A 25988-nucleotide genomic window follows, 5' to 3' on the forward strand; every position below is an offset into this window, starting at 1 on the left:
AAATCTAATATCAAAAATACTGAAAGATTACCTCAAATCTTCAATAAATATTCTAAACAAATTTTATGTGGTGACAAATCCGCAAAAAAAAGGTTCTCCAAAGTAAAATCAAGAATGATATCTTGTGATATTAAAGTGATTTTGAGAGAAAAATAAGGAGAAAAAAAGTTGAAGGTCTTTTGAAGAACATTATTATGATGTTGCCTATGTTGTTGTTTCTTCAATGTAAAATCAAGGATATTAGAGTGATTTTGAGAGAACAATAAGAAAAAAAAAAGTTGAAGAAGATATCTTTAATAATCGTGCAACAAGCACCTTTCTTAGTAAGGTTGCTTCTTTCCACTCATTGAAGATTCTAATAACGAACTTGCAAAATAGATCTGTTTATCATCTTTAATAATCGTGCATTTTGATGTTCCCATTGTTGCTTTTTTTTAGCCAATCGAACAAAAAAAAATAATTTTAAACTACCAAATGACTATGAATTATAATTTTTTAAAACATTAACCATATCATGTAATTAATATAGTATTTTATCTATAATATATAATTTTTCCTTTTTATATTAATATTTGGCTTTGTATTAATTTGTTACTAATGGACAAATATTATAATTAAAGACCCATATATATCTATTTTTTGAATATAAAAAAGTAATAAAAATAATTAGAAAGTAGATTATAAGTAATATTTTTTTACGTATAATAAATTAAAATTATATATATATTATGTCAGTTCGGTGTGGGTTCGATTTGATTTTATTTTTGTTAATACCAAACTAAACCAAGAATGATCGGAATTTTTTTGCCAACACCAAATCAATCAAACCAAATCATAAGTCGGTTTTTTCCTCGATTTGGTTTGATTCATCGGTTCGGTTTGACTTAACGGTTCAATTTGTACACCCCTAGGACTTGTGGGTTCAAATCCCATTACTTCCTACTATTTTTTTTTATTTTTATCTAATATAAAAAACTCACAAACTTTAAATCTTACATCCGCCTCTGCCTTCCGAGGATCACATACCTTAGTACTACATCCGCCTCTGCTTTCCGAGGATCACATACCTTAGTACTACTTTCGTCCAAGTACTTTTAACTTGATGAAAATTTTGATGAAATCCGATATGTTAATACTGATATGATCGCATCCAGACTTAAACCATGCGAGAAGTCAAGTCATGAGGATGAGGTTGAAACAAAAGCTTTTCAGATGGAAACAAAATGCATCTACACCTTTGTTTTCCAGCTCTTTTTCTGGAAAACTTTTAAAAAGTATAATTAAAAAAAAAAAAAAAGCTTGCAAACTTTTCTTGAAAAGTTTATGGTTAAACTCGTCAAGAAGAGACCATAAGCCTGTTTTGATAGATTTTTAAGTAAGTACAATGTAGTGTCCAGATAAAATAATAAAATCCCTTTTAGCACTTACTTTTAAGTTAAAATAATAAAAATAAATCAAAAATATAAGTTAAAATGTTTAACTTTATGACTTAGGCATATAACTCATAAGTTATAAACAACTAAGGTTCAATTTATTCTTTCTCCATGTTATCATTTTTTGTTTTTGTTTTGTAAATCATTGCATCAAGTTGCAAACATATAATTATTATTAGAATTATTTATCAAGTTGTTCTTTCCATTTTCCTAACTCTTTTAACCCTATCAACTTTATGCCAATAAAAAACTTGTAGTATTTTTTTATTTATATAATTTTGGTAATCTATAGATGTAGAAATTAATTTTCATTATATACTCTAGCTATTTTCTGCCTCTTTTTTACCCTAAAAAAGAGAACGAAAATTTTGATGCAGATTTTAGCGTTCCTTTCATGGAAAGTAAAATTAACCATCCATTGATGTGGACACTTTTGTACTAATCCATTAAGATTTTAATGAACTACACCTAGTAATCTCTTACTTTCTCCTATTACTTTATGTCACGTATTTAATTTCATGATTTTTTTTTTAAATAAAATCTAAATATTCCATTCGTTCATTTTGTACTTGTCACGTTACTCTTCTAGAGAGTCAAACTGTATGATTTTTAACTAGCATTTTAACATATATTTTTTATCATATATATGGTAAGGATTGCAAGTTAAAGTATTTTTCGTTAGTTCTCGAATAGCTAAATTTAATATTTTTCTGATTAAATTTTAGCTCCAAAAATTAGTCAAATTCATTTTCGTAAAGCAAAATATGAAAAGTAAAAATTAACAGAAAATACATATGATATCGTTGTGTACTAGTATGTGGTGGTATATATATGTTTCAATAGTGACAGCTATATGCTGATCCACACTATAAATTATAATCATTAATAGGCTTATGATGTTGAGATCAAATTGTCCACGTACTACTATTCTTTTTGTGACTAACAGCTATATGTAAACATTATTTGAAGAACTTTTTTGGATAATTTTCTAGGAAAACTATCTTTCGAAGAAGTTTTATGAGTCATACATTTTTCTTTTTGTATAAGGGGTGAATCATTTGCCTTTTCTTTGTTGTTCCAGTCTTGTGTTTATATTTTTTGCTATTTGAGGAAGTCCCTATCCATATATCTATCAATAGTATATATGCTCCTCATCAATATTCTTCCACATAAGGACCAAATTAAACACATTAAGGGCGTGTTCGGAACGAAGAAAAATATTTTCCGTGAAAAGTATTTTTTGAAAATTATTTTTTGCAAAAGCTTGTGTGTACTTGATAAGTATAAAATTTTATGTATCAAAGAATAGGTTTTTAATTATATTTAACAACATTAAAGTTCATAATCAACAATTATGAATATCAAGCAGAAATAAAATCACGAAAAGTACATATGGTAAGAGAATACTCATTGAATGCATCCAAAACAATAGCTTTAGTTTTTTATTTTTTGCAAAAAAGTTTTTCATAAACAAAAAAGATAAAATTGTTCCCAGACGCTTTTTTTTTTTTTTTTTCCAACTTCTTTATTCTGAAAAACTTTTAAGAAAAAAAGTGGAAAGAAGCAGAAAGCTTGCAAACTTTTCTAAAAAAGTTTATTGTCAAACTCCTCAAGAAGGTATCCTATGCCTAAATTAATAAAACCCTCCTTCCCGGTTATGAAGTAGCGTTTATTAGAGAGCTTTTTACTCTTTAATATGAGATTTTTCAACACAAATTTAATTATCAAATTTTAATAGAAATACCGATCATTGAAGAAAGGAAAAAAAAAAACCTCCTTTATGATTTCTTAGGACTGGACTAAGCTACTTTACTTTTAAAATTATGAATTCAAAATATAGTATAATATATTTTTTTTTTAAAAAAATCATCTATATATTTGAACTTCGTGTAAAATAATACTAAAAACGAATGACCTACTTTCCTTTTTAATCCGTTTAAAAAAGAATAATCCCTTTCCTTTTTTGACAATACTTTAATTTCAACTTTCCACATGACATGTTTAGGACCATAAGATTAAAGAGCATTTTGGTACATTTGATACAATTTTTATTTAAGACCACAAGATTTAAAAATCTTCTTTATTTTCTTAAATTTTGTGCCAAGTCAAAGTAGGTCATTCTTTTTTAAACGGAGGGGGTGTGGACAACGAAATTTTATTAAATTTAAATCCGTATGAAATTCGAATTAAATTAAATTCAAAATATATTAGTCCCAAATAATTATTGCGGATTAATATAATTGGATTAATTATTTAAGTCCAAACATATATGAGTTTAATTAAAGTTCAATTTTTTATTGGTTTGCCCATTGATTTAGGCTACAAATGATGAGCCCACGTTAATAAGCCCAAGAAATTATCATATTCTAGAGGCCCAAAGGAGTGTCGCGTGTCAAATGACGTGGCATGCCAAGTCAAGTGAAGGAGTCAATAGAACCGTGCCACATGTCAAACTGATTCAGCAGACCCATGAAATAAAAGCTCATAAAAGGTGTCATATCACTTAAATTTGATTGGTCAAAGGAAGTCCATATTCATCATGACTCTTCCTTTCCTACAACTATAAATAGGGGCTTCATAATTCAAAAAAAGGACCCCACCTCAAACCTCTAACAAGTAGCAAGAGAAAGTTAGTGGATCAAACACCGCAATTTCTCTAAAAAGCTCAAACATTCAAATCAAGTTCATCAAGATTTAAGATCAAGACCGCAATATTCAAGAACAAGCTCAAAAGCCCTTGAATGCAAGCACAAGTCAAGATCAAGTCCCTCAAGTCCGCAAACCAAGATCAAATTCAAGATCAAGCTCGAAACCCTTGAATTTATATTTGAAAAGGCGAATCAGAGGATTCATAGAGATTGTAACACTCACATTGAATTCAATAAATTGATTGTTGCAATATATTTTTCTTGTCTCGATTATTTATTTTCGATCTCAAAATTTTATTGTCCAACAAATTCTGGCACGCCCACTGGGATCAAATCTACCCGTCATCTCTTCTCTCATAAATCAAATATACAAATCTGTAGCCGCAGGATCATAAAGATGAAGCGGTACTTCAAGACTCGTCTTTAAGTTTCATCAAAACTACAGTCTGACAAACCTTGAAGCAGGGGGCATTTGTAGACATTAAAATTTTGTGGACTCTACAAAAAGAGTTCAATTTTGGTTAGAGTACTTGGGGGCTACTTTACCCCAAATCTAGCTTGATGGCTACTCTTCCTAAACCCTAAATTACGCCTATATAAAGGAGACAAATATCCCGTTAAAGAGGCATCTCCAGTATCCCACAAATTCATGGGATATTCACAAATAGATCAAAGATCTGAAAAGTCCCAATAAATTCATGGGGTATTCATAAAGATCAAAACTCTCTCTTCTTGATAATCAAATACATCAAGAAGACAAACCCTCCTTTCATGGTGATCAAATCCAAATGTTCTTACGAGGGCCGTTAGTGGTGTATTTCTCAAATCCAAATGTTCTTACGTTTGAGAAATACACCACTAACGGCCCTCGAATTATAGAGAAATTCATATCCAAATCTTCATACATTCGAGAAATATGCTACTGAAGGTCCCCGAATTACGGAAAAAATCAAGAGAGAAGAATCAAGGGAGGAACAGATTTGTACCTCCATCGTTTATCAATAAAACTGTTGTTTCTTCATATTTTTATTTATGGTTGAAGTTTATTTTTCATGAATTAAATTATGTTGAAAACAAATTGACAGGCCCAGTGGGACCAAATCTGCCCTTCATCTTTTCTCTCATAAATCAAATATGCAAATTTGTGGCCGCAGGATCGTAAAGATGGAAGCGGTACTTCAAGACTCGTCTTTGAGTTTCATCAAATCTACAGTCCGACAAGTCTTGAAGCAGGGGGCATTTGCAGACATTGAAATTTTATGAACTCTACAAAAAGAGTTCAATTTTGGTTAGAGTACTTGGGGGCTACTTTACCCTAAATCAAGCTTGATGACTACTCTTCCTAAACCCTAAATCACGCCTATATAAAGGAGGTAAATATCTCTTTAAAGAGGGATCTCCAGTATCACACAAATTCACGGGATGTTCACAAATAGATCAAAAATCTGAAAAGTCCCAATAAATTCATGGGATATTCATAAAGATCAAAACCCCCTCTTCTTGATAATCAAATACATCAAGAAGACAAACCCTCCTTTCATGGAGATCAAATCCAAATATTCCTACGTTCAAGAAATACACCACTAACGACCCTCGAATTACAGAGAAATTCATATCCAAATCTTCATACATTCGAGAAATATACTACTGACGGCCCTCAAATTACGGAGAAAATCAAGAGGAACAGATTTGTACCCCATCGTTTATCAATAAAACTGTTGTTTCTTCATATTTTTATTTGTGATTAAAGTTTATTTTTCATCAATTAAATTATGTTGAAAACAGGGAGCCCGTACATTACTCTCTACACTACTCCTAAATAACAAGTGAAAATTATATTCAATTCAATACAACCAGATTAAGAAATTTCGGAATTGTTGGCATCAGAGGATTTAGTACACTTTACATCATAATTCTAATTTATTTACAATAGTGAGCAAAAAAAAAAAAAACAGACAGACAGACAACAAGAAAACATTAGTTTCTGAATACGTATTAAATGAAAAAAAAAAAAAAAAACACAGTTTTTCATTTCGGCGCCCACATTTTTTGTTCACGAAAACATCACCCTTAAATCAATATTTTTCCCCTTTTAATTCGTTTGGCCTACTATTATTTTAATTAATTTATTTAAAAATATTTTTTTATTTTTAATAACTTTTTAATTCTTACTTTTCAAATATGATTAAAATAGTAAAACTACAAATATTTTGACAGATTCTATATATATTTAACCTAAAATTATACTAATATTTAAAAAAAAAAATATTTTTGAAAACTTCATATTAAGTTAAAATTAAATAAACAAATTAAAACAGAAAAAATTCAACCGCTATTGTTATGTTTTAAAATAAAAGCTAATTCTGCTGATATACATATATATGTATTTTTTTTTTCAGATTTCATAGTAACAAATTTAAGCAGACAATCTAACCAAATAAATAAATAAATAAATAAATGTTGTATGCGTGTTTATCCTGTCCCATAATAACAGCTACAGCCAATGATTCCTTCAGCCATTTACATTTTTGGTTCTTTAAAGTAAAGGTACACCCTTTCGTACACACGCCCTATGTTGGTCCCATACCCTAAAATATCTTTACTTATTTATTACTCTATGTCTCTAGCTCTTTTAAGTTGATTGACCTGTTCTCATTCCAAGACGAAGTTTGTGAAAATAAAATATACTTTTAGATTTTATAATTCTAAATTAAATATACTAAATATCTATTAATTTTAAATTTTAAATACGTCATATGAAAAGTTGAATCTGAACCATTATTGATGAAAAAACACACGATCATACTTTCTGAAACAAAATAAAAATAGATCAAATAAATTAAATGAAGGAGTATTATTTTTTGTTTCTCAGCGAGGTTTGATATTCATATTAACACTTGGACTAATTAAATTAGATAAATTACATAAAATCACAAACCTAAAGACCTTATTATCCAATATCTCTTACCTTTTAAGTCTTAAACAATTACTTAAAATTTTAGATTTTATATTTTTACTCTTGATACATATGAATAAAAACTTCACCCTACTTTTACTCCACAATTAAAGCATGCAATCTATTTATCTTTGAAGATTTTTTTTTTTCAAATATTTCATCCCCTAAAATCTCTTGCAAATAATCAATCAATTGATACAATTTTCATCTCCTTTACTGCAACTTCTTCACTATTTTCATTGCCTTTTTTAAAAAAAATTTATCAACATTTTTTTTATCAATTCTGAATTCCTTTTCAACTTTTAAGTTAATGCCCATTAAGGAAAAGAGGAGAAATTGAACAATCAGTTGATAGATTTCCAACGAGAATGACGAAAGTGACGGTGGTGGTGAGGACGAATGATGGATGAGTGGGGTAGCCAAGCGGTGGTGATGGTGCAGAGGAATGATATATCGAGGGTGGTGGTGGTGGTTGAATTATATGTATCAATCATAAGTAAATTACACAAATCAGTTGTTAGATTTTCGATGATAACGATCAAAGTGGTGGTGGTGGTGAGGAAGAACGAAGGATGGGGTATCCAAAGTGGCGATGATGGTGCGAACGAATAGCGGAAGGGGGAGGATTATATGTATCAATCATAAGTATCAAGACATATACATATGTATCAAATAAATGTATTTAATATATCTATAAATATATATATAAGAACTTGTATATTCTTTTCATAATTTTAAGGAAGATGCATATGTTTTTTGTTCATTTAATGATTTCACCACTCTCATTCAGTTTGGATATTTCTCAACTGATACATATGATATTTTGTTAATTCCGTGATATATTTTATATGTGCACCATTGATATATTTTATTCTGTGAGAAACGACATGTATAACACTAATATAATCTATATCTATATAATATATTAAAAGAGTGAAGATACTTCAAAAAGTGATTTGAACTTTTTGCCCTTCATTAAAATACTTTTCTTTAGACAAAACTGTCTTTTCACTATTTTCTTTAATTTATTATTTAATTATTTTTATTTTATTAACTGGACTCCTAAAATATATGAGACTCCTAAAATATATGAGACCCCTAAAATATATGGAAGGAGAATCAATTAATATTTTTCTTTATACTGATCAATTACAAAAATTACTCCTGAAATAAGACTTTATTGAGGAAATACTTCTATAAATACTGAGGTGCATGTTAAACTAGAGAGGAAATCGATTTACTTATTGAAAAATATGATTGATGCTCATCTAACTTGATTCGATTTCATGTCTAGATTAGTGGATGCTTAATTTTCTAACCCTCAACTTCTTCACTGTTTTGGTCAACATAATAGAATTCAACGTGTTTATATATATATATATATATATATATATATATATATATATATATATATATATAGTGAGAGAGAGAGATATAGATATCTTTCTTAATTTCCATTCAAGTCATTTTTTAGGATCAAATTTTTTGCCAGTGAAAAAAATTATTTTCATCAAAATTGAAGCTTTATGATCACTATTATATTATTTTGTTGTAGTTTACAGGTCGTAGATGAATTTACAGGTGGTAGATGAATGCCAGTTGGGTTTGAGAATTTTTTTAGATAAAGATTATGTTTAATTGTATTGTATTTATATCTCTATTTTGAGAATATTTTTGTGTAAATGTTAAGTTTAGTTGTATTATTTTGATATCTCTATTATCGTATTATTTTGTTATAATTTACAGGTGGTAGATGAATGTCGATAGGCTTAACAATTTTTTTGGTAAAGGTTAGATTTAATTAAATAAAATCTCCAAAAGATGTTGAATTTAATTATTGTATTCATCTTTATTATTTAAATAAATATCTTATTTAGTGTAACGTTTGAACTCAATAAAGTGAGGTACAAGTGCGAGACGCGTACACCTAAACTAGTAGTATGAAAAATATGTATTGGTGTTGTTAATCAGTTATCAAAATATATACATTACCAGTATGATACATTTATTGTTGGAATACTGGTGATACATATGACATATACTTTGTAATAGTGATTCATATTTTTAATTGATTCATAATTTTAATTTATTTATAAATATTTAATACATTTAACATACGTTTGACATATGTAAATTATTTATTTTGGTTGGAGATTGAATTTTTAATGATTAGTGAGTAATTTTATGAAATTTATCATTGTGATACATCTGGAACCAGATGTATCATTTCCACGATTTATGCCTAATTTTACTCCCCGTAATAATTGAAAATTAGTTACTTCCTTATTTAACTAACCACTAAATTAAAAATGTATCACAATGCATATGTATCAAGGTTAAAAATATGTATCATAAATATTAAAATCTAGGATATCATGTAATTAAATAAAATTCTGAAAAAAAAAAAAAATGTTAGAAGCCATTAAAAATTCAAATTTTATGTAAGTTATCCTATTATATTTGTATCAGGTAAGGCCCATTTGAGGTGGTTACCTTATCAAAAAAGCTTTCAAACTCAAAACTCAAATTGAAACGTCTAATAGAGGAGCAACTCCATCCACTGGATCACCCTTAATCCTTTGGTGGTTACTTATCATGTACTACTACAACTACATTACCTTTGTAGCCACTTTTATAGTTTTCCATGGCTGCAATCTAAAGTGACCTTATAAGACAACTGTTACTCATATTTCATGATATATTCTTGGTAACATTTTGCCTCCACATTTAGTGCTCTCTACTTTGTCCCCACTACCCATATCTCCACTGCTTTTCCTTCAACACATTACATCATTTCTTCTTCGCTTGTTTGTAATTAGTGCCTATACTTTGGACCCACTGTGTATACCCACAATATATACCAATTTCCTATATTTTGACTGTGTTATCTTGTCACGTTTCGACTAATTCCTTCGTTTCATAATAAATAAATTATTAGATTTTGACACATATATTAAGAAAAAAATATTAAAGACATAAATTTAACATAACTTTCTATTTTTACCTTCAAAAAAAGAAAAAATTGACCTTGTAATATTTTTTCAAAAGTTAATTGGTTGTCAAATTATAAGGACAAATTTTAAAAAAAATTCAATTATTCACTTATTTTAAAACATCAATAAATATCCTAATAATTCACTTATTTCAAAACGGAGGAAGTATTAGTCTAGCTAGTTCTTGTACTTATTCATCATACATATCAGCTAAGTAAGGCAACTAAGAAGTCGGTTCAATTGGTGAGATAATGAATTATAATCTCAAAAAACTATGGAGTTAATTTAGTTCATGTTCAGTACAGTTTCTTTTTTTTGGGGTGGGGGGAGGGGGGTATTAATTCCTGAATTGCTACTATGAATTTTATTCTTGTTTATTTCCTAAATTCTTTAGATAGAGGAAGAAAGTATTATTATCTCCATTTTAAAATCACAAGAAATTAAAGAGTTTTTAATACATTTTACGTATAAGACTGTAAGACTCAAAGTTTTTTTTTTCTACTTAAATTTCAAGTGAAATAAAAAACGGACAATCAAATTAAAAAAGGAAGAGTAGCTTTTTTTTTTTTTTTTTTCTTTTAGCTGGTATAGTTTCGCTCATTTCACTAACAATAGATTAAATGTTAAATCCCACATTGGTAAGATGAGGAAAAAAATGATCCAACTTGACAATTCTCTTCTCAAAAGCTACCTTTTGAATTGAGTTAAACCCAAGATTTATTTTTTAAAAAAATTGTCATTAATCAAGCCCAATCATAAAATTTTATCTCAAACTCAATCCTGAATATTTCAACTTATCCTTCTAATAGTGTTACTTTATCCCTTCCAAATGGGATAGTTTAATCAATTAGCCAAACGATCCCTTATCAATTCTTACATTACAATATATATATATATATATATATATATAGTGATTTGATAGTTACAATCCACCATGCAAATCCATCATAAATTATACTCATTAATGTAACTTGTATCATGTATGATTTATGAATGTATCTTTATTTGTATAATATACCATCCAGCCTATAATCTACAACTGTTTCAATGTAAACGCTAACTCTTTTTAAATTAGCAATGACGCATTGACTTAATCATGTAATACTTTCTCATTCTAAAATTTGTTTTTCTTCCTTTCATATGAAGGTAGCCACATATTTTTTCTAGTGGGGTCTTGGAATTTTTATATCTGTGCAAGTCAGGCGGTGTCTTTTCTTTACAAGTTGTATTTTTAAATTACATATTTTAGGTTTTGTTCGTTATCAGTCACAGTTTCAATAAAAGCAAATCGAATTAAAAGAGTTGAATTGTGTTTTATTTTTAAAAATTGTTGTGGTTAATAATACATTGGGACAAAGGCAATTGCAGAAACTAGAATACTAGATCGGTTCATGACAATTGTAATCAACTTATATGTAATATGTATATGACCATTACAAATTGTAGCGAGATGAATAAGATTTATTTCTTTTTAATTTAAGGTCTCGGGTTCCAATCAATCCTAGTAGAAGCATTTTTTCTTTTAATCGACTTTACGCGGCATAAATTGAATTATTTTCAGGCTCAATATGATACTAGACATCTTGTATAACAACAACAACATACTAAGTGCGATTTCATAAGTGAAATCTAGGAAGAGTGACATGTACACAACATAACCTTATCTGTACAACTAACTTATGAAGATGAAGAGACGATACCAGACACTCCGTGAAACCAAAAAACTTATATGAGCACATTTTGTTTTTTATTTTTTGTTGCATGTGTACATTTTTGGGTTAAAAGAAATTGGTTCAATTTTATCTTGAAATGGATGGTTTTTGAATTTTTTTATCTCATTATTTATCGGTGGAACTTTAAAATCAGAAGTTAAAAGTGTTGCACGTGAGGTAAAATTTATTAAACTTGACATCCTATGCATGGGACAAGCGAGGTTAAAAAGTTAAATATCACTGACATATAAAATTATTTCTGTATCAAACTTGAATCTACAGAATTGATCCTAAATCGGCCGCTATGAGGGAGAGGAAGAAGGGGTAGGCAGCCTAATTATCATTGGTTGGTCAAGCTAACTTGGGCTCTAGGCGCAGTGAGGAGCCAATACCTGTAGCTTGATCACTCAACAGTGAATTTGATTAAGGCCTTAATTAAACAAAGTGATTCACTACTACTTTTTATCTAGATCCTAATCTTCTTAAAATATTACACATTAATATGGGCTGTGGCATTCTTGAATTTTTTATTAATTTCTGTCTTGTAGTTACAACCATGCAATAAATACTAAAGCAGCTGATTTGCATTTTGGAATATTTTATTACCATAAAATCTGTCCTAACTTTTGGTGTCAATGGCTTATGCTCCTAGCTCCCTCCATTTCATTTTAATAGTCACTCTTATTAAAAATAATTATTTTAATTTACTTATTTAATTTATAAAATCAAGAGCATTTTATGTATATTTTCTTTTTTCTATCTTCAGTATTAATTAAATACATAAAATATATATGAATAGTAAAATTTAAAATTTTAAAACATCATTTATAAGGACAGAGTGTTAAATTAATAGGGATCGAATAAAACGAAACGGAGAGAGTATTTATCCAACTTCCCTTGTTGAGAGTTATGTGGAGTGCAGCAAGCATTACTCAAACTTTTTGTGCTGGAGATTTCTTGTAAATTGATAATGACTTCTTGAATATTTTATGTTTTTTAGTTGTGTTTACTTCACTTAACAATAATATCAAGCTTTTTTTGTTTTCAACAAAAGGACAAGTTTCAGGACCATTTAAATTTTTCTTTTTCTTCTCCCCTTTTTTTTTGTGTGTGTGATGTTTGATATGCAAGTTGGAGGACAGCATATATCTGTTAAATGTTTGGCCAATAGTTTTTCTGTCCTTTCCATTTGTTGTTACTAAGAATCTTCTTTGTGTTAGAAGTCTGACCAAGTTGACAACCTGTTTACTAGCCCCTTAAATACATATTAAACTCACTAACATTTGCAAACAGTTTAAGCCTTTGTGCTACTGTTGGCATTCCTTGCAACAAATCTTGATACCATTTACTCTTTTGTTTTTCTGTTTTCTTGATTGTGTTATGCAAATGAAAACAAGAAGGGGAAAGAGATCTCAGGTGTGTATGTGTTTTTCATGTTGTGTCTTATAGTACTAGAATTATATTGTTTTTTTCAATGGTAAGCTGAGGTTGGTGTTTTTGTTGTAGGCCTTTTGGCCATCCATTGTGATGAAGAAGTGGCTGAATATTGCACCTAAAGTGTATGATTTTAGTGAAGATGAAGTTGACACCGAAACGGAGAGTGAGGATGATGGTATGCAAGTTTTTCATAAGTTATATACATGAAAAATTGTTTCTTTGGTGTTTGTTCTAGGCTTGATTGGTTGTGTTCTTGGTGAATTTTCCAGCTTGCTCACTCAAAGATGAAAGAATGGTTGAAGATCATGAACATGGAAAACCAGGGAAGCTTAATGAATGCCAGACTCAAACTACAGGTAGGTACTAATGAAAATTCCGATGAATACACCAACCCAAATCTTGTAATTGACCTTGTCATATGCATATGTGCGTTTTGGTTCATATATGGCTGGCAAGATTCTAACTTGTTGGAGCCTCATGCATGATATTTTCAACATTTGAATCTTCCATCATAAAGGATTTATACTAATTTAGTATCCCTATTATGCTATTGACAAGTTGAACTTTAATTGATCAGGGAAACCTTCCGCTGAGTATAACCCGAGACACAGGAGAGGGAAATCAGAAACTTTGAGAGCTCAGTATATTAACACGAAAGAAGTGAGGTTTGTCTTTACAATCAATTACATGGTGGTCTGCCGTTTTCGGACCTTAAGTCGGGTTGGAAGAGTTTAGAGATTTATATATGGCTTGATTTTTCTGCAGAGTTACCGTTGGCACTTGGAATGTGGCGGGAAGACTTCCAGATGAGGATCTAGATATTGATGAGTGGCTTTGTATGCAAGAACCAGCAGATATCTATATCCTTGGGTATGCACAAAATGATTTTAGGCACTTGCCAATTAACTGTATAGCAGATTTCCTGTTTGCCTTAGCTCTTGTGTAAAATCCATTGTGTAGTAAGTCCATGTTGAACAGTCCCACATAGGGCTCTTAAGGGATGGGTGGTCTCTTTATATGACTTGGACAATCCTCGCCTGTTGAGCTAACTTCCGGGGTTGAGTTTTGTTGAATCTTATCCCTTTTAAATGTAGTTGTATATGACCTGAAACATGTTGGTTGTTGAAAATCAGATTACATAAATGAGTTCAACCTAAAAAGTTTGTTTCTGCTATTTACAGATTCCAAGAGGTGGTCCCTTTGAATGCTGGAAATGTACTGGGAGCAGAAAATAGAAGGCCAGTTCCGAAATGGGAGGCGATCATCCGAAGAACGTTAAACAGGACGGAGGAACCTGAGACTAAGCTCAAGAGTTATAGTGCTCCGCCCTCTCCAGTCTTAAGGACTTCTTCTGCTGCTGACATAATTGCGGATGTGGTTGATGCTCCTGCACTGGATATAATCGAAGAGGCATCACTCGACGCACCTTTGGTTTTCGAGAATAATACTATCGACCTAGGAAAGAATCTCCATTTAAAGAGGATATACGGAATTGATTGTGACAGTAGATTGGATTGGCCTGAACGTCCCCTGGATGCGACGCCTCAAGTTCTTTCTTCTAATTTCAAGTTGAGGAGAGTCTTCAGTAGTACCGCGAGAGTTGGTTTTGGTAGCATAGAAAATCCTCTTCTTTTTGAAGGTAGAGGGTTAAAAAGGGTGCACCAAAGCTCAGGAAACTTAGGATTGATGTGGATGGATCAAAAAGAAGAACCTGTAGTTCTTGATGCGCTTTCTGATGGCTCTGATCAATTTTGTGATGAGGAAAATGACTTGTTTGAAGAATTTCCAGAGGTAAAGGAAGGAAGTTCACTTCTAAATCACCCTGTGAAGTCTCGTCCAATGTATGTGCGTATTGTTAGCAAGCAGATGGTTGGTATATACGTATCAGTCTGGGTACGTCGAAGATTGAGGAGGCATATAAACAACTTGCAAGTCTCAGCAGTTGGAATTGGACTTATGGGGTACATGGGCAATAAGGTAATGCTTCTTCTTTCAGTTGCAAATATATACACTGCATCAAATATATCCGCATGGATTTATTGTATCTGTTGACACTTCTTGTTGGAATGTTGAAATTGGTCAATTAAAATGATCCATAAGCCAATAAGTAAAACTGAGAGCTGACTTGTAAGTGGTGCTATTTCAGGGATCTGTTTCTGTGAGCATGTCTCTTTACCAGTCGCGGCTATGCTTTGTTTGTTCTCATTTGTCATCCGGACAAAAGGATGGAGCTGAGCAAAGGCGTAACTCTGATGTCAATGAAATCATTAGGCGTACTCATTTCTCATCCCTATTTGATACAGATACAGATGAACCACAAACAATTCCATCTCATGAGTAAGTACTCCCGATAAGAGATGTTAATTCAGCAACTACTAATAGTATGACATGCTCTAATTGCTTGTCCATATATGACTTAGAAACTTGAAAAAAGAATGAAGAAAAATTTTGAATCAGCAAAGTTCAAGAAGTATTGAGCTAATTAGATATAAAAGTTCAGGAAAATGGAATAAGAAAATTAACATTTTTAGCTGTTAAGACTTCGTATAGTAATATGTCTTACTTGGCTATCTACAGTCAGATATTCTGGTTTGGAGATTTAAATTATCGAATCAGTATGGCGGATGCTGAGGTACGGAAGCTTGTCGCAAATAAGCAATGGGATGAACTTCTCAACAGTGATCAGGTGAGTCATAACTAAAATTTGTCTCAAGTTTTCTTATGCATAAGTTCCTAGTAAATTTAAGCTAACTAGTGTTGCATCTCATGAGCAGCTACACAAAGAACTCCGAAATGGGCATGTCTTTGCTGGTTGGAAGGAGGGGTTGGTTAACTTTGCACCAACTTACAAGTATGAATTCAACAGTGATAGATACAACGGAGAAATTCATAAAGAAGGGGAAAAGAAGAGATCACCAGCATGGTAAGCAAAAAAAACTTCCTTTGAATGGACAAGTTTGGAGTCATGCAAGAAGAATCGCGAGAAGCATGACATTTCATCAGTTAAATTTAATGGAGTATTTCTTCACGTTATGCAGGTGTGATCGTATACTTTGGTTTGGAAAAGGTATAAAACAGCTCTTTTACAAGCGCGCAGAATTAAGAATATCAGATCATCGGCCTGTAAGCTCAATGTTTTCAGTAGAAGTGGAAATATTTGACCACAGAAAGCTACAGAGAGTTCTCAATGTTAAACGTTCAGCAATTCATCCTGAGATTCTGCTAGAAATTGGAGAGTAAAATTTGACAGTAGGTGAGTTAACATTGATACCATTAAAATTACTACATCCGGTTCATATTATCTGTCTTTTAACGTTCTTGCACACCCCTTAAGAAAGACATTTCCATAGCCTCAATCAGAAGAGTCTTCGTCTAAACTTCTCTTCGTCTCTCTCTTAAACGTCTCACTTAATAGCTTCTTGTTTTCTAAGCACCTTGTTTTCTGGTTTATTTCTGACAGATGATTATTTCGTTGGTGAAACTACTTGAATACCACTCGGGAGGAGAAGAGCTTCAAGTTCTTGCATCATGCTAATGAAACACTGATAAGTCACTAGACCATAACTGTTTCATGTCAGAAGGATGAACATCATATACTCAAGCGACGAAAAGCTGGCTACAAGAAAATGTGTATATTAATGTTGTTTAAATCTTAAATAGTCATTGGAAAAAACAAAATATTAGTGATTTTTCCCTTGTATTTGGTTTTGGTCTGGGACATCCTATGTGTTTTGCATAGGCTTGTTTCCCATAGTGTGAATTTAGTTCATTCAAAGGTTTTCCTCAATATTTTTTTCTTATTTTCTTTGTTTGTTTACATTTCCCATTGAAAAGAAGGGAATACCTGTATAGTTTAGTAAATTTAGTGTAGGTATCCATTCAAAGTTCCTATCTAGCTAGACGAGGATTTATGCTTGTAACTGATTAACTGAACAGATCAATATTTATTGCATAAAATTACTGATTACATTCCCTTCACTCGGAAAGGCTTATTTCTTAGAATCTCTGAGTAATTTTTGAATAATAAACAGCATATGCAAGGTAAGCCTACGTACAATAGTCCCCTGTGGTTTAGCCTTTCCCCGGGCATGGACATAACGGGAGCTTTAGTGGACCGGGCTACCCTTTTTTAAAAGATTCTTTGGTTCAAAAAGCTCCTCAAGGCACTTCTCCATCCAAAAACATTTTTGAAAAACTTAAGTCAACCATGCTTTACTACTATATGCTATTTGAATCCATCAATGGAAGAAAAGTGAAAGGGTCATTCGCACGAATGCTGTCACAGGGGTGATTTTCGTACTCTAGACAATGCAAGGTTTGTCCCTGAGCGACAGTCAAGAAGTGCCTCGGCTCAGCCTGTTCCTACACAGCTTAATTTTCTTCAACTCGAATTTAGGCAGCAAAATATGAAAGAAAGCAAGATGAAAAGAAATAACACAAGGCAAATTTACAGGAAACCAAATTCCCAACTTGTATTATTATAGTGAATACAAAAACACTTCAAATTTTATACCACCCCTGGCACTAAGATCACCTTGACCTCAGATTATGCCCTCAAAAGTATTCATTAGCACTCTAAGTAGCACAACCCGTTTTTGCCAATGAAGGGTGTTGCAACTTGCACGCTTATAATTTCGTGTGACAGCCCAGTGCTGTAAATTCTAGTACTAAGCTCTACTGAGCTGTGAACACCATTAGAGAAAAAAAAGGGGGAAACAGAGAAGAGAATGTATTTTTTCCACTGTTACAATGACTATTTATAGAGTGATAACTGCCTCCCACTAATATGGAGAGGAGGTGTAACTAACTAACTCACTCTAACTAATCCAGCTAATGACAGCTCATTAAGTGACACATGTGAAGATATTCCAATACTCCCCCTCAAGCAGGAATGTGAAAACATTATGAACTCCCAATCTTGATATCAAGAGTTGATGTTGAGCAGCACTTTAGGCCTTTAGTGAAAACATCTGCTAGCTGAGATCCTGTGTTCACAAACTCTAGTTGTATCAGTCCATCCTTGAGTTTCTCTCTCACAAAATGACAGTCTAGTTCAATGTGTTTGGTTCTCTCATGAAAGATAGGATTAGATGTGATTTGAATGGCTGCTTTGTTGTCACAACAGAGAGGGATTGGAGTCTCTACCTTTATCCCCAGGTCATTGAGCAAACCAGTAATCCATACTGTTTCAGCAACTGCAGCTGCCATGCTTCTATATTCAGCTTCTGCTAACAGTGTGTTGCTTCTTTGATTTCCAAGAAATCAAGCATTCTCCCAACTTAACTGCATAGCCTGTAACAGACCGGCCTCCTTGTATTTGGGCAAGCAGCCCAATCAGAATCTGTTGATTTTAAAAAAAAAGATGGGGCAGCGGAAAAGGGTTAAAATGACTCTCAATAGATTGCTTTCTATAAGCTTTCAATAGCTTTCAATAAATTTCTTAAGCATAGAGGGGCTTTAAATAACCAACATACAGTAAAAAATCTGCATAATTTAAATTTAAAATCCTAAAGATTCTCAGCAACTAAAACAACCTAATTCAAAATTCAAAATCTAAATTCATTCTAATCTAAACAATTTATTAACCTAAAATTAATGCAGTAACTAAAAGCAAAACTCAACACTCCTCCTTTGCTTTATTTACTGCAATTTAAAAGTTGTTCCTCCTCAATTTGTGCTCTAGCAATTGATCTGGATTTTTCTTGATCTTTTTCTTTTTTGAATTTGGACTTTCTTTTTTTCTTCTTTTGGTTTTGTGCTTAAAGAACAACATCAATAATCTTATCTTGTTTGAAAGAGCTTTCATAGGCTTCATAAAATATTGTAAGAATTTTTCTTTCATCACAACATCACATAAAGCATAGGTTTCAAGATATGATTTTTTTCACAGAACAAATTTGATTATTTTTGTCTGTGAAAATTTTTGGGCATTCAAAGAGAGACTGCTGCTTGACATCTTTTTGGTTGAAAATAGCCCAACGCTTTAAAAATAAGTACGAATTAAAAATGGTAGCCGATGGGTTAAAAAGGTAGCCCTTACGGGTTAAAAATGGTATGGTAGCGCTATAAGAACTCACAGATCCCGTAAGATCAATGAGGCTTTGATACCACTGTTGTTGTTTTTTAAAAAAAAAGACGGGGCGGCAAAAAGACGTTAAAATGGGTCTCAATGGATTGAAATCTTTCAATAGCTTTCAATAAGCTTTCAACAACTTTTAATAAATTTCTTAAGCATAGAGAGGCTTTAAATAGTCAATATACAGTAAAAAATCTGCATAATTTAAATTTAAAATCCTAAAGATTCTCAACAACTAAAACAACCTAATTCAAAATTCAAAATCTAAATTCATTCTAATCTAAACAATTTATTAACCTAAAATTACTGCAGTAACTAAATGCAAAACTCAACAGAATCACAGTATACTATTAACTGTGGTTTGGATCCTGCTGGGAAGAATAGACCAAGTCCTGGACATCCCTTCACATATCTCAACACTCTTAGAGCTGCTACTTAGTGAGATAGTTTAGGTTTTTGCATAAACTGGCTAAGGACTTGTACAACCAAACAAAGATCAGGCCTAGTAATTGTCAGGTAGATTAGTTTTCCAACAAGTTTCTGATAACTCGTAACCTGATCATTAGTGTTTCCCATCTCCTCATCATACTCCACTGATGCCAGCCTTTTGTTTGACTCAAAGGTGTAGGTGCAGGTTTAGCCGGAGTATTTTCTTTGATTAAGAATGATACCTTTGCTTGACCTCATCACTTCCAAGCCAAGGAAGTATTTCAGATCACTAAGGTCCTTTATTTTGAAGTTTTTGTGCAGTATGGATTTGGTATCTGAGATCAGTTGTGCATCATTTTCTGTGATCATCAAATCATCTACATATACAAGAATCAATACTTGTGCATTTTCTTGCTTCTTAGTGAATAAAGAATGATCATGTGCACTCTGAACATAACCAACACAAGTTAGTGCATCAGTTAATTTGATGTTCCATTGCCTAGAGGCTTGCTTAAGTCCATATAATGACTTAAGCAGCCTGCAAACCTTTCTCTTTTCTCCTTGCCGATGGAAGCCTTGGGGCATATCCATGTATACTTCTTCAACCAAATCACCCTGTAAGAAAGCATTACTAACATCTATATGAAACAATGGCCAGTTTGGTGATGCTGCAATACTGATAAGAGTCCTTACTGTGACCATTTTTGCCACAGGTAAGAAGGTATAATGGTAGTCAAATCCTTCCTTCTGAGTGTAACCTTTTGCCACCGATATTGCTTTATACCTTTCTATCTCTCCATTTGTAGTATACTTTATCTTGAACACCCACTTTGACCCTATAGTTCTTTTTCCTTCTAGTAAGTTCACTACCTCCCAAGTGTGATTGTCTTCTAATGCTGTAATCTCTTATTGCATGGCTTCTATCCAATGCTTGTCTTGTGAAGCTTCCTGAAAAGTCTATGGTTCCACAGTAGAGGATAGAGCTACTAAATAGGAGATAGAGCTGTATCAGAGAGGTATAGGGCCAGCTCTATTTATTAAGAAATTAGGCAACCGCTTTAGGCCCCCAAATTTGAGGGGCCTTTTTTTTTCCACAATAATAGATTATATACTTCTTATAAAAAATATACTAAATATTATTTGCAGAGAAAATAAATTTCTTATAAAAAAGTAAAGAATTATTAGAAGAAGTTTGATATATATTTAAACTTTAAAGTATTATGGCTCAAGAAAGATTAAACGCATTAGTTATATTGACGGAAAAAGAATTACTAGAAGAAATCGCTATGAAAAAAATATTAATAACTTTGCATCTCAAAAAATTTAAAATATAGACTTAATAAAAAAATTGAAAAAGGGTCAAAAATACCCCTGAACTATTTGAAATGGATCAAAAATACTCTTCATTTATTTTTTGGCTCAAAAATACTCTTCTGTTTATTTTTTTGGCTCAAAAATACCCGTCAATTAATTTTTTGACTCAAAAATACCCTTCTCTATAACGGAATGCCACCAAACACTCCACGTGAACAAAAAAAGTCACTTGATCAGTCCACGTCAACATACACAAATGAAAAATCACTCCATTTAATCTATCTAATCATCAACCCATTTTTTTTATTTAAAAGACCCTACCCTACTCATATTAAAAAAAAATCCGGCCCAAGAGAAAAAAGATTGAAGAATTTGATTGCTTATTCAAATATTTTGGTTTGATCAAGGCGAAAGATGAGGAAACAATTAAGTCCTTAAATTGTTGATCCGAAAGAATTAGATTTTAATCGGGTCAACCCCAAACAATTGGATCCTCAAATAGTTGATCCTATTTCCAAGAGCCCAGATTGCTATTGGATATCCTATCTAAATTTGTCTGATGAGGAATCTGATTGTAGTGAGAGGAATGGTAATTCAGAGATGAAATTAGAATTTGGAGAGTGAAAGTTTAGTGGCAATATAGGACAACAACAAGTTGATGAGGTAAAGAATTGCTCGAGTGAGTCTCGTAACTTTGAAAATGTAAAATAATAAAATATAAGGCGGTGAAAGGGATGATATGAGAAAAAAATTGAAGAATTGAATTTTGCCTCTCGATTTGGGTTTTATGAATATGGACCGGATTGGATTTTTAAATAGAATAAAATGGGTAGGTGGATTAAATGGAGTGATTTTTCATGTATATGCTGGCATGGACTGATTAAGTGACTTTTTTTTTTATCTATGTGGTGTGTTTGGTGGCATTCCATTATAGAGAAGGATATTTTTGAGCCAAAAAAATTAATGGAGGGGTATTTTTGAGTCAAAAAATTAATGAAGGGGTATTTTTAAGCCAAAAAGTATTTTTGAGCCAGAAAACAAACGAAGGTATTTTTACCAAGAAGAACCTTATAGGGTGATTTACCAAGAAGAACCTTAGTTGGCAATTTATTGATCAAATATACTACAGTTTTGACACAATCACCCCAAAATCTATGTGGTACTCCACTTTGAAACTTGATTGTTCTTGCTACTTCTAGTATATGTCTATGTTTCCTCTCCACAACACCATTTTGTTGTGGTGTGTAGGGACAACTACTTTGATGAATAATCCCAAGAGATGCAAATAATTCATTACAATGAGAATTAAAAAACTCACCTCACATTTAGATTAATCAAACAAACCCATGTATACCTACTAAAGTCATCCACTATAGTCACAAAGTATAGTTTTCTATCATAAGTAGGCACCTTGAAAGGCCCCCAAACATCTACATGTACTAATTGAAAGATACCGGTGGACTTAATAACACTTTTAGGAAATTTGAGTCTGCTCTGCTTGGCCAGTGGACATATCATACAAAAATCTTGTGAGGTGTCAACTATTTTTCCTTGCAAGGAAGAAATGTGTAGCATAACAGATGAGGAAGGTGTTCTAATCTTAAGTGCCATAGAGTAAAATGTCTTGTTTCCTTTATTGAAACTGCTGTAGTTATTGAGCTTTCTTTCTGCAACCAGTACAGGCCCTCTTTTTCTTTACCAATCCCCAATACCTTGCCATTGTACAGTGCCTAAAATAAGCAAAACTCTGGGTAGAACGTGACTGAACAATTAAGTTCTTTTGTCAATTTTGAAATTGACAGTAAATTGAACTTGAAAGTGGGCACATATAGAACATTCCTAAGTTTCTGATTTCTGCATATAACTATATTCCCTGTGTGTGAAATTATAGATTTATCACCAATAGGCATCTGCACACCATTTGTTTCTTCACTTGCAACTTCTTTTAGATCAGTTAAGAGACTTTTAAGAAGTGTTATAGTGTGTGGCTCCAAAATCAATTATCCACTCAGATGATGCAACGGTGGATAATAATGATGTTATACCTGCCATGTTAGACTGATAGTTCCCTATGTTGTTACTTTCAGCATAAACTGTTGATGAACCTCTTGTAATGTTGTCAGTTGTGTGCATCATCCCTGTAGCATAGGATGTGTCTTCCTCTGAGTGAGATCCTCTTTTAAGCCGTTTGGCCTCCTTAGCACCTGAATTAGCATTAACACCTAAACTAGGTCCCTCAAAAAAGGTTTGGTTAGCAACATAGGGTTTAAAATCATGGCCCTGGATCTTCTTTTTACTCTTGAAATCAGGAGGATATCTTACAATTTTGTAACACTGCTCTTTGACATGTCCCTTGCATCCATAGTGATCAGAGTAGCCAAACTTCTTAGGAACAGGTTTACCTCTTCTCGCCATCAAACTAACAGTATCTCTATTAGACTCAGTTATTCTCAAGTTCCTCTAACTTTCTTCTTGAATTACGACTGCATATGCTTGATTCACAGTCAAAACAGGACTCCTAAGAAGGATGTCACTCCTAATATGACTAAAACTTTCATTTAAGCCCATGAGAAACTGCAGGAGTCGTTGGTTACACATGTGTTCTATATACTCTTTTGACACTCCATAATCACATACAGGTGCAGGTGCTAGAAGATCCAATTCATTCCAGGCGTCCTTCAATTTCGAGTAGTAAAGAGTAACAGAGTCCATACCTTGCATTAGAGTAGCAGTTTCCTTACTGAGTTGATAAATTCGAGTGAATTTTGATTTGTCAAATCACTCTGCAAATTCATCTCAGAGCTTCTTCGCACTGGAAGCCATCACAGTGCTCGAAATTAGCTCAGGCGAAACAGTGCTACTGATCCACAAAAAAACAATGGCGTTGCATTGGTCCCATTGGTTAGCACGTTCTTCTTTGTACAAATTCCTCAAACAAGTGCCATCAATGAACCCTAATTTGTTCCTTCCTAGCAGAGCAAACTTCATCGATCTATTCCAGATTGTTTAATTATCACGACCAGTCAATTTTATCCCAATTAACATAATTCTCGGTGTGTCTGATGATTGTAAGTACAACGGATGTGTGTAGTCAATTTGTGTACTTGCGATCAGTGGTTAAACTTCTCCCATGGCAGCGTTATGCCCAAGCTTTCAGCAACGGTTTCTCTCCAAGCTAATAGCTATGACGTCTACTCTCAGATCCTAATGTACAACTAAGAACTACAAAATCACTGCTCTGATTCCATGTAAATTCTAGCACTAAGCTCTACTGAGATGTGAACACCATTAGAGAAAAAAAAGGGAAAACAGAGAAGAGAATGTATTTTTTCTATTCTGTTCACTGTTACAATGACTCTATTTATAATGTGATAATTGTTTCTCACTAATATGGAGAGGAGGTGTAACTAACTAACAAACTCTAACTAATCCAGCTAATGACAGCTCATTAAGTGACACATTCCATATGAAGGTGCCCGACACTCAGCTTATAATGATATGAATATTTGACTCACCCAGTCTTATCAGCTGGTTTTGCTCCAAGCTACTGCTATCCTTGGGAAACCAAAAGAGCTACTAAAGAAAAGGGATGTAGTCTCTACCTTGGCCTTTGGAGAGGAGAGGGCAGAGAAGAAAACATCCTTCACGCAAGTTTCCTTGCTTCCTGCGTCTTTAATAGCGGCGGAGCGACGTTGAATTCAGGGGGTCATCCGAACCCCCTTCGTCTGAAAATTATACTATTTTTACATGATAAAAAATATTTTTATATATATATATATATATATAGTAGATGTTGAACCCCTTCGACTAGTCCATATATTTACTTTTGAACCCCCTCAATGAAAATTCTGGCTCCGCCAGTCCACTGGTCCTTAGTAGCAAAAAAACAGGTTCTTCGACCAGGAAGGCATTCTGGTAGTACTAGTAATACTTAAAAAACTCTGATACCTTTTTATTCCATATATTTTTATCTCGACTCTAAAGGAGAGGAAGGAGGCCATTGGATGAGGTTACTTCATTCCTCAACTGTACGAATTTCATTCTCCCGGGTCTTCGGGTTGCAACCAAAAATGAATTTTGACTTTCTTAGAAGAGGAATGCTTCAGAATATGACTAGGCGCCTTATGCCAATCAACTTCGTTCTCCCTACCTGGGAATCACATCACTCCCAACCTTTCTTTCAATTACGTTGCGTAGCAAAGCTATACTGTTTTCTATGGTTTCGATTCTTCCTAAGTGGTTAGGTCACTCCTCTTCTCTCCGATTGGAGAAGTCTCTAATTCTCTTACTTCGATTTCCAATGACTCAGTATAATGCTCATTTGACTGTTGCTTAGGTAAAGTGTTTATTGGTCCATCGGGTGAGACCTCTTGTACTCCTTTCGTTGATTAAGAGCCGGTTGAGAATCCTCGACTGGAGTGGCTCAAGGATAAGGCTAGTAAAGTCTTCTCTTTAGGCCACCAAAATTTTGAGGTTTCAAATTTTTTTATAACACTTTATGATTTTAATTTCAGTTGAAATAATAATGAAGATTATGAAATATATTTTAAAAATTATCTAAAAATAATAATTAAAAAGGAGAAAAATTTATCTCATTTTTACAAAAAATATTTTAGAACTTTAAACTAAACAACTTAAACTTTATATTACTAAATAGAGTTTTAACAATAACATCCAAGTTAATGCATTGCAAACAAATGGCTAACATTTGTCACACCCCCTTTTTACGTACTCCAAAAAAAAGATTTAGTTTAAAGTCCAAAAGGGTTTTATTATTTAAGTGACAAGAAATTAAAATTTGTTTCGGAAAAGGATTATTTACATTTTTTTATTCGGAGTCGCCACTTGGCATAATCCGGTGTGCCAGGTCACCTTTGGAAAATCCTTTTCGAAACCATTTGACTCTTAAACTGGTTTGCGAACAGAGACTCCGACAAAGGAATTCTGTTGACCGAGGGGAAGGTGTTAGGCACCCCTCGATCCCGTGGTT

The 25988-nt window shown here is 32.6% G+C and overlaps 1 protein-coding gene across 1 annotated transcript; it reads left to right on the plus strand.

Moving 5' to 3' along the window:
* Positions 1–12660: 12660 nt before the first annotated feature.
* Positions 12661–17157, plus strand: LOC107869212 (type I inositol polyphosphate 5-phosphatase 2). Its single transcript, XM_016715766.2, has 11 exons — positions 12661–13158; positions 13249–13354; positions 13449–13535; positions 13757–13844; positions 13945–14049; positions 14361–15156; positions 15326–15516; positions 15757–15865; positions 15954–16102; positions 16218–16432; positions 16640–17157. Exons 1-10 carry the CDS (start codon positions 13123–13125, stop codon positions 16417–16419), a joined length of 1869 nt encoding a protein of 622 aa, XP_016571252.2. The 5' UTR covers positions 12661–13122; the 3' UTR covers positions 16420–16432; positions 16640–17157.
* Positions 17158–25988: the final 8831 nt, after the last annotated feature.

This window comes from Capsicum annuum, chromosome 1 (assembly GCF_002878395.1).
Source record: "Capsicum annuum cultivar UCD-10X-F1 chromosome 1, UCD10Xv1.1, whole genome shotgun sequence".
In the NCBI taxonomy this organism is placed as follows: Eukaryota; Viridiplantae; Streptophyta; class Magnoliopsida; order Solanales; family Solanaceae; genus Capsicum; species Capsicum annuum.

Bases quoted from the DNA above. Each gene is read 5' to 3' on its own strand.
- LOC107869212 (XM_016715766.2), top strand. From the start codon at position 13,123: ATGCAAATGAAAACAAGAAGGGGAAAGAGATCTCAG. The intron at 13,536-13,756 runs GTAGGTACTAAT...TTAATTGATCAG, and splicing joins ATGCCAGACTCAAACTACAG to GGAAACCTTCCGCTGAGTAT. The intron at 15,866-15,953 runs GTGAGTCATAAC...TCTCATGAGCAG, and splicing joins AACTTCTCAACAGTGATCAG to CTACACAAAGAACTCCGAAA.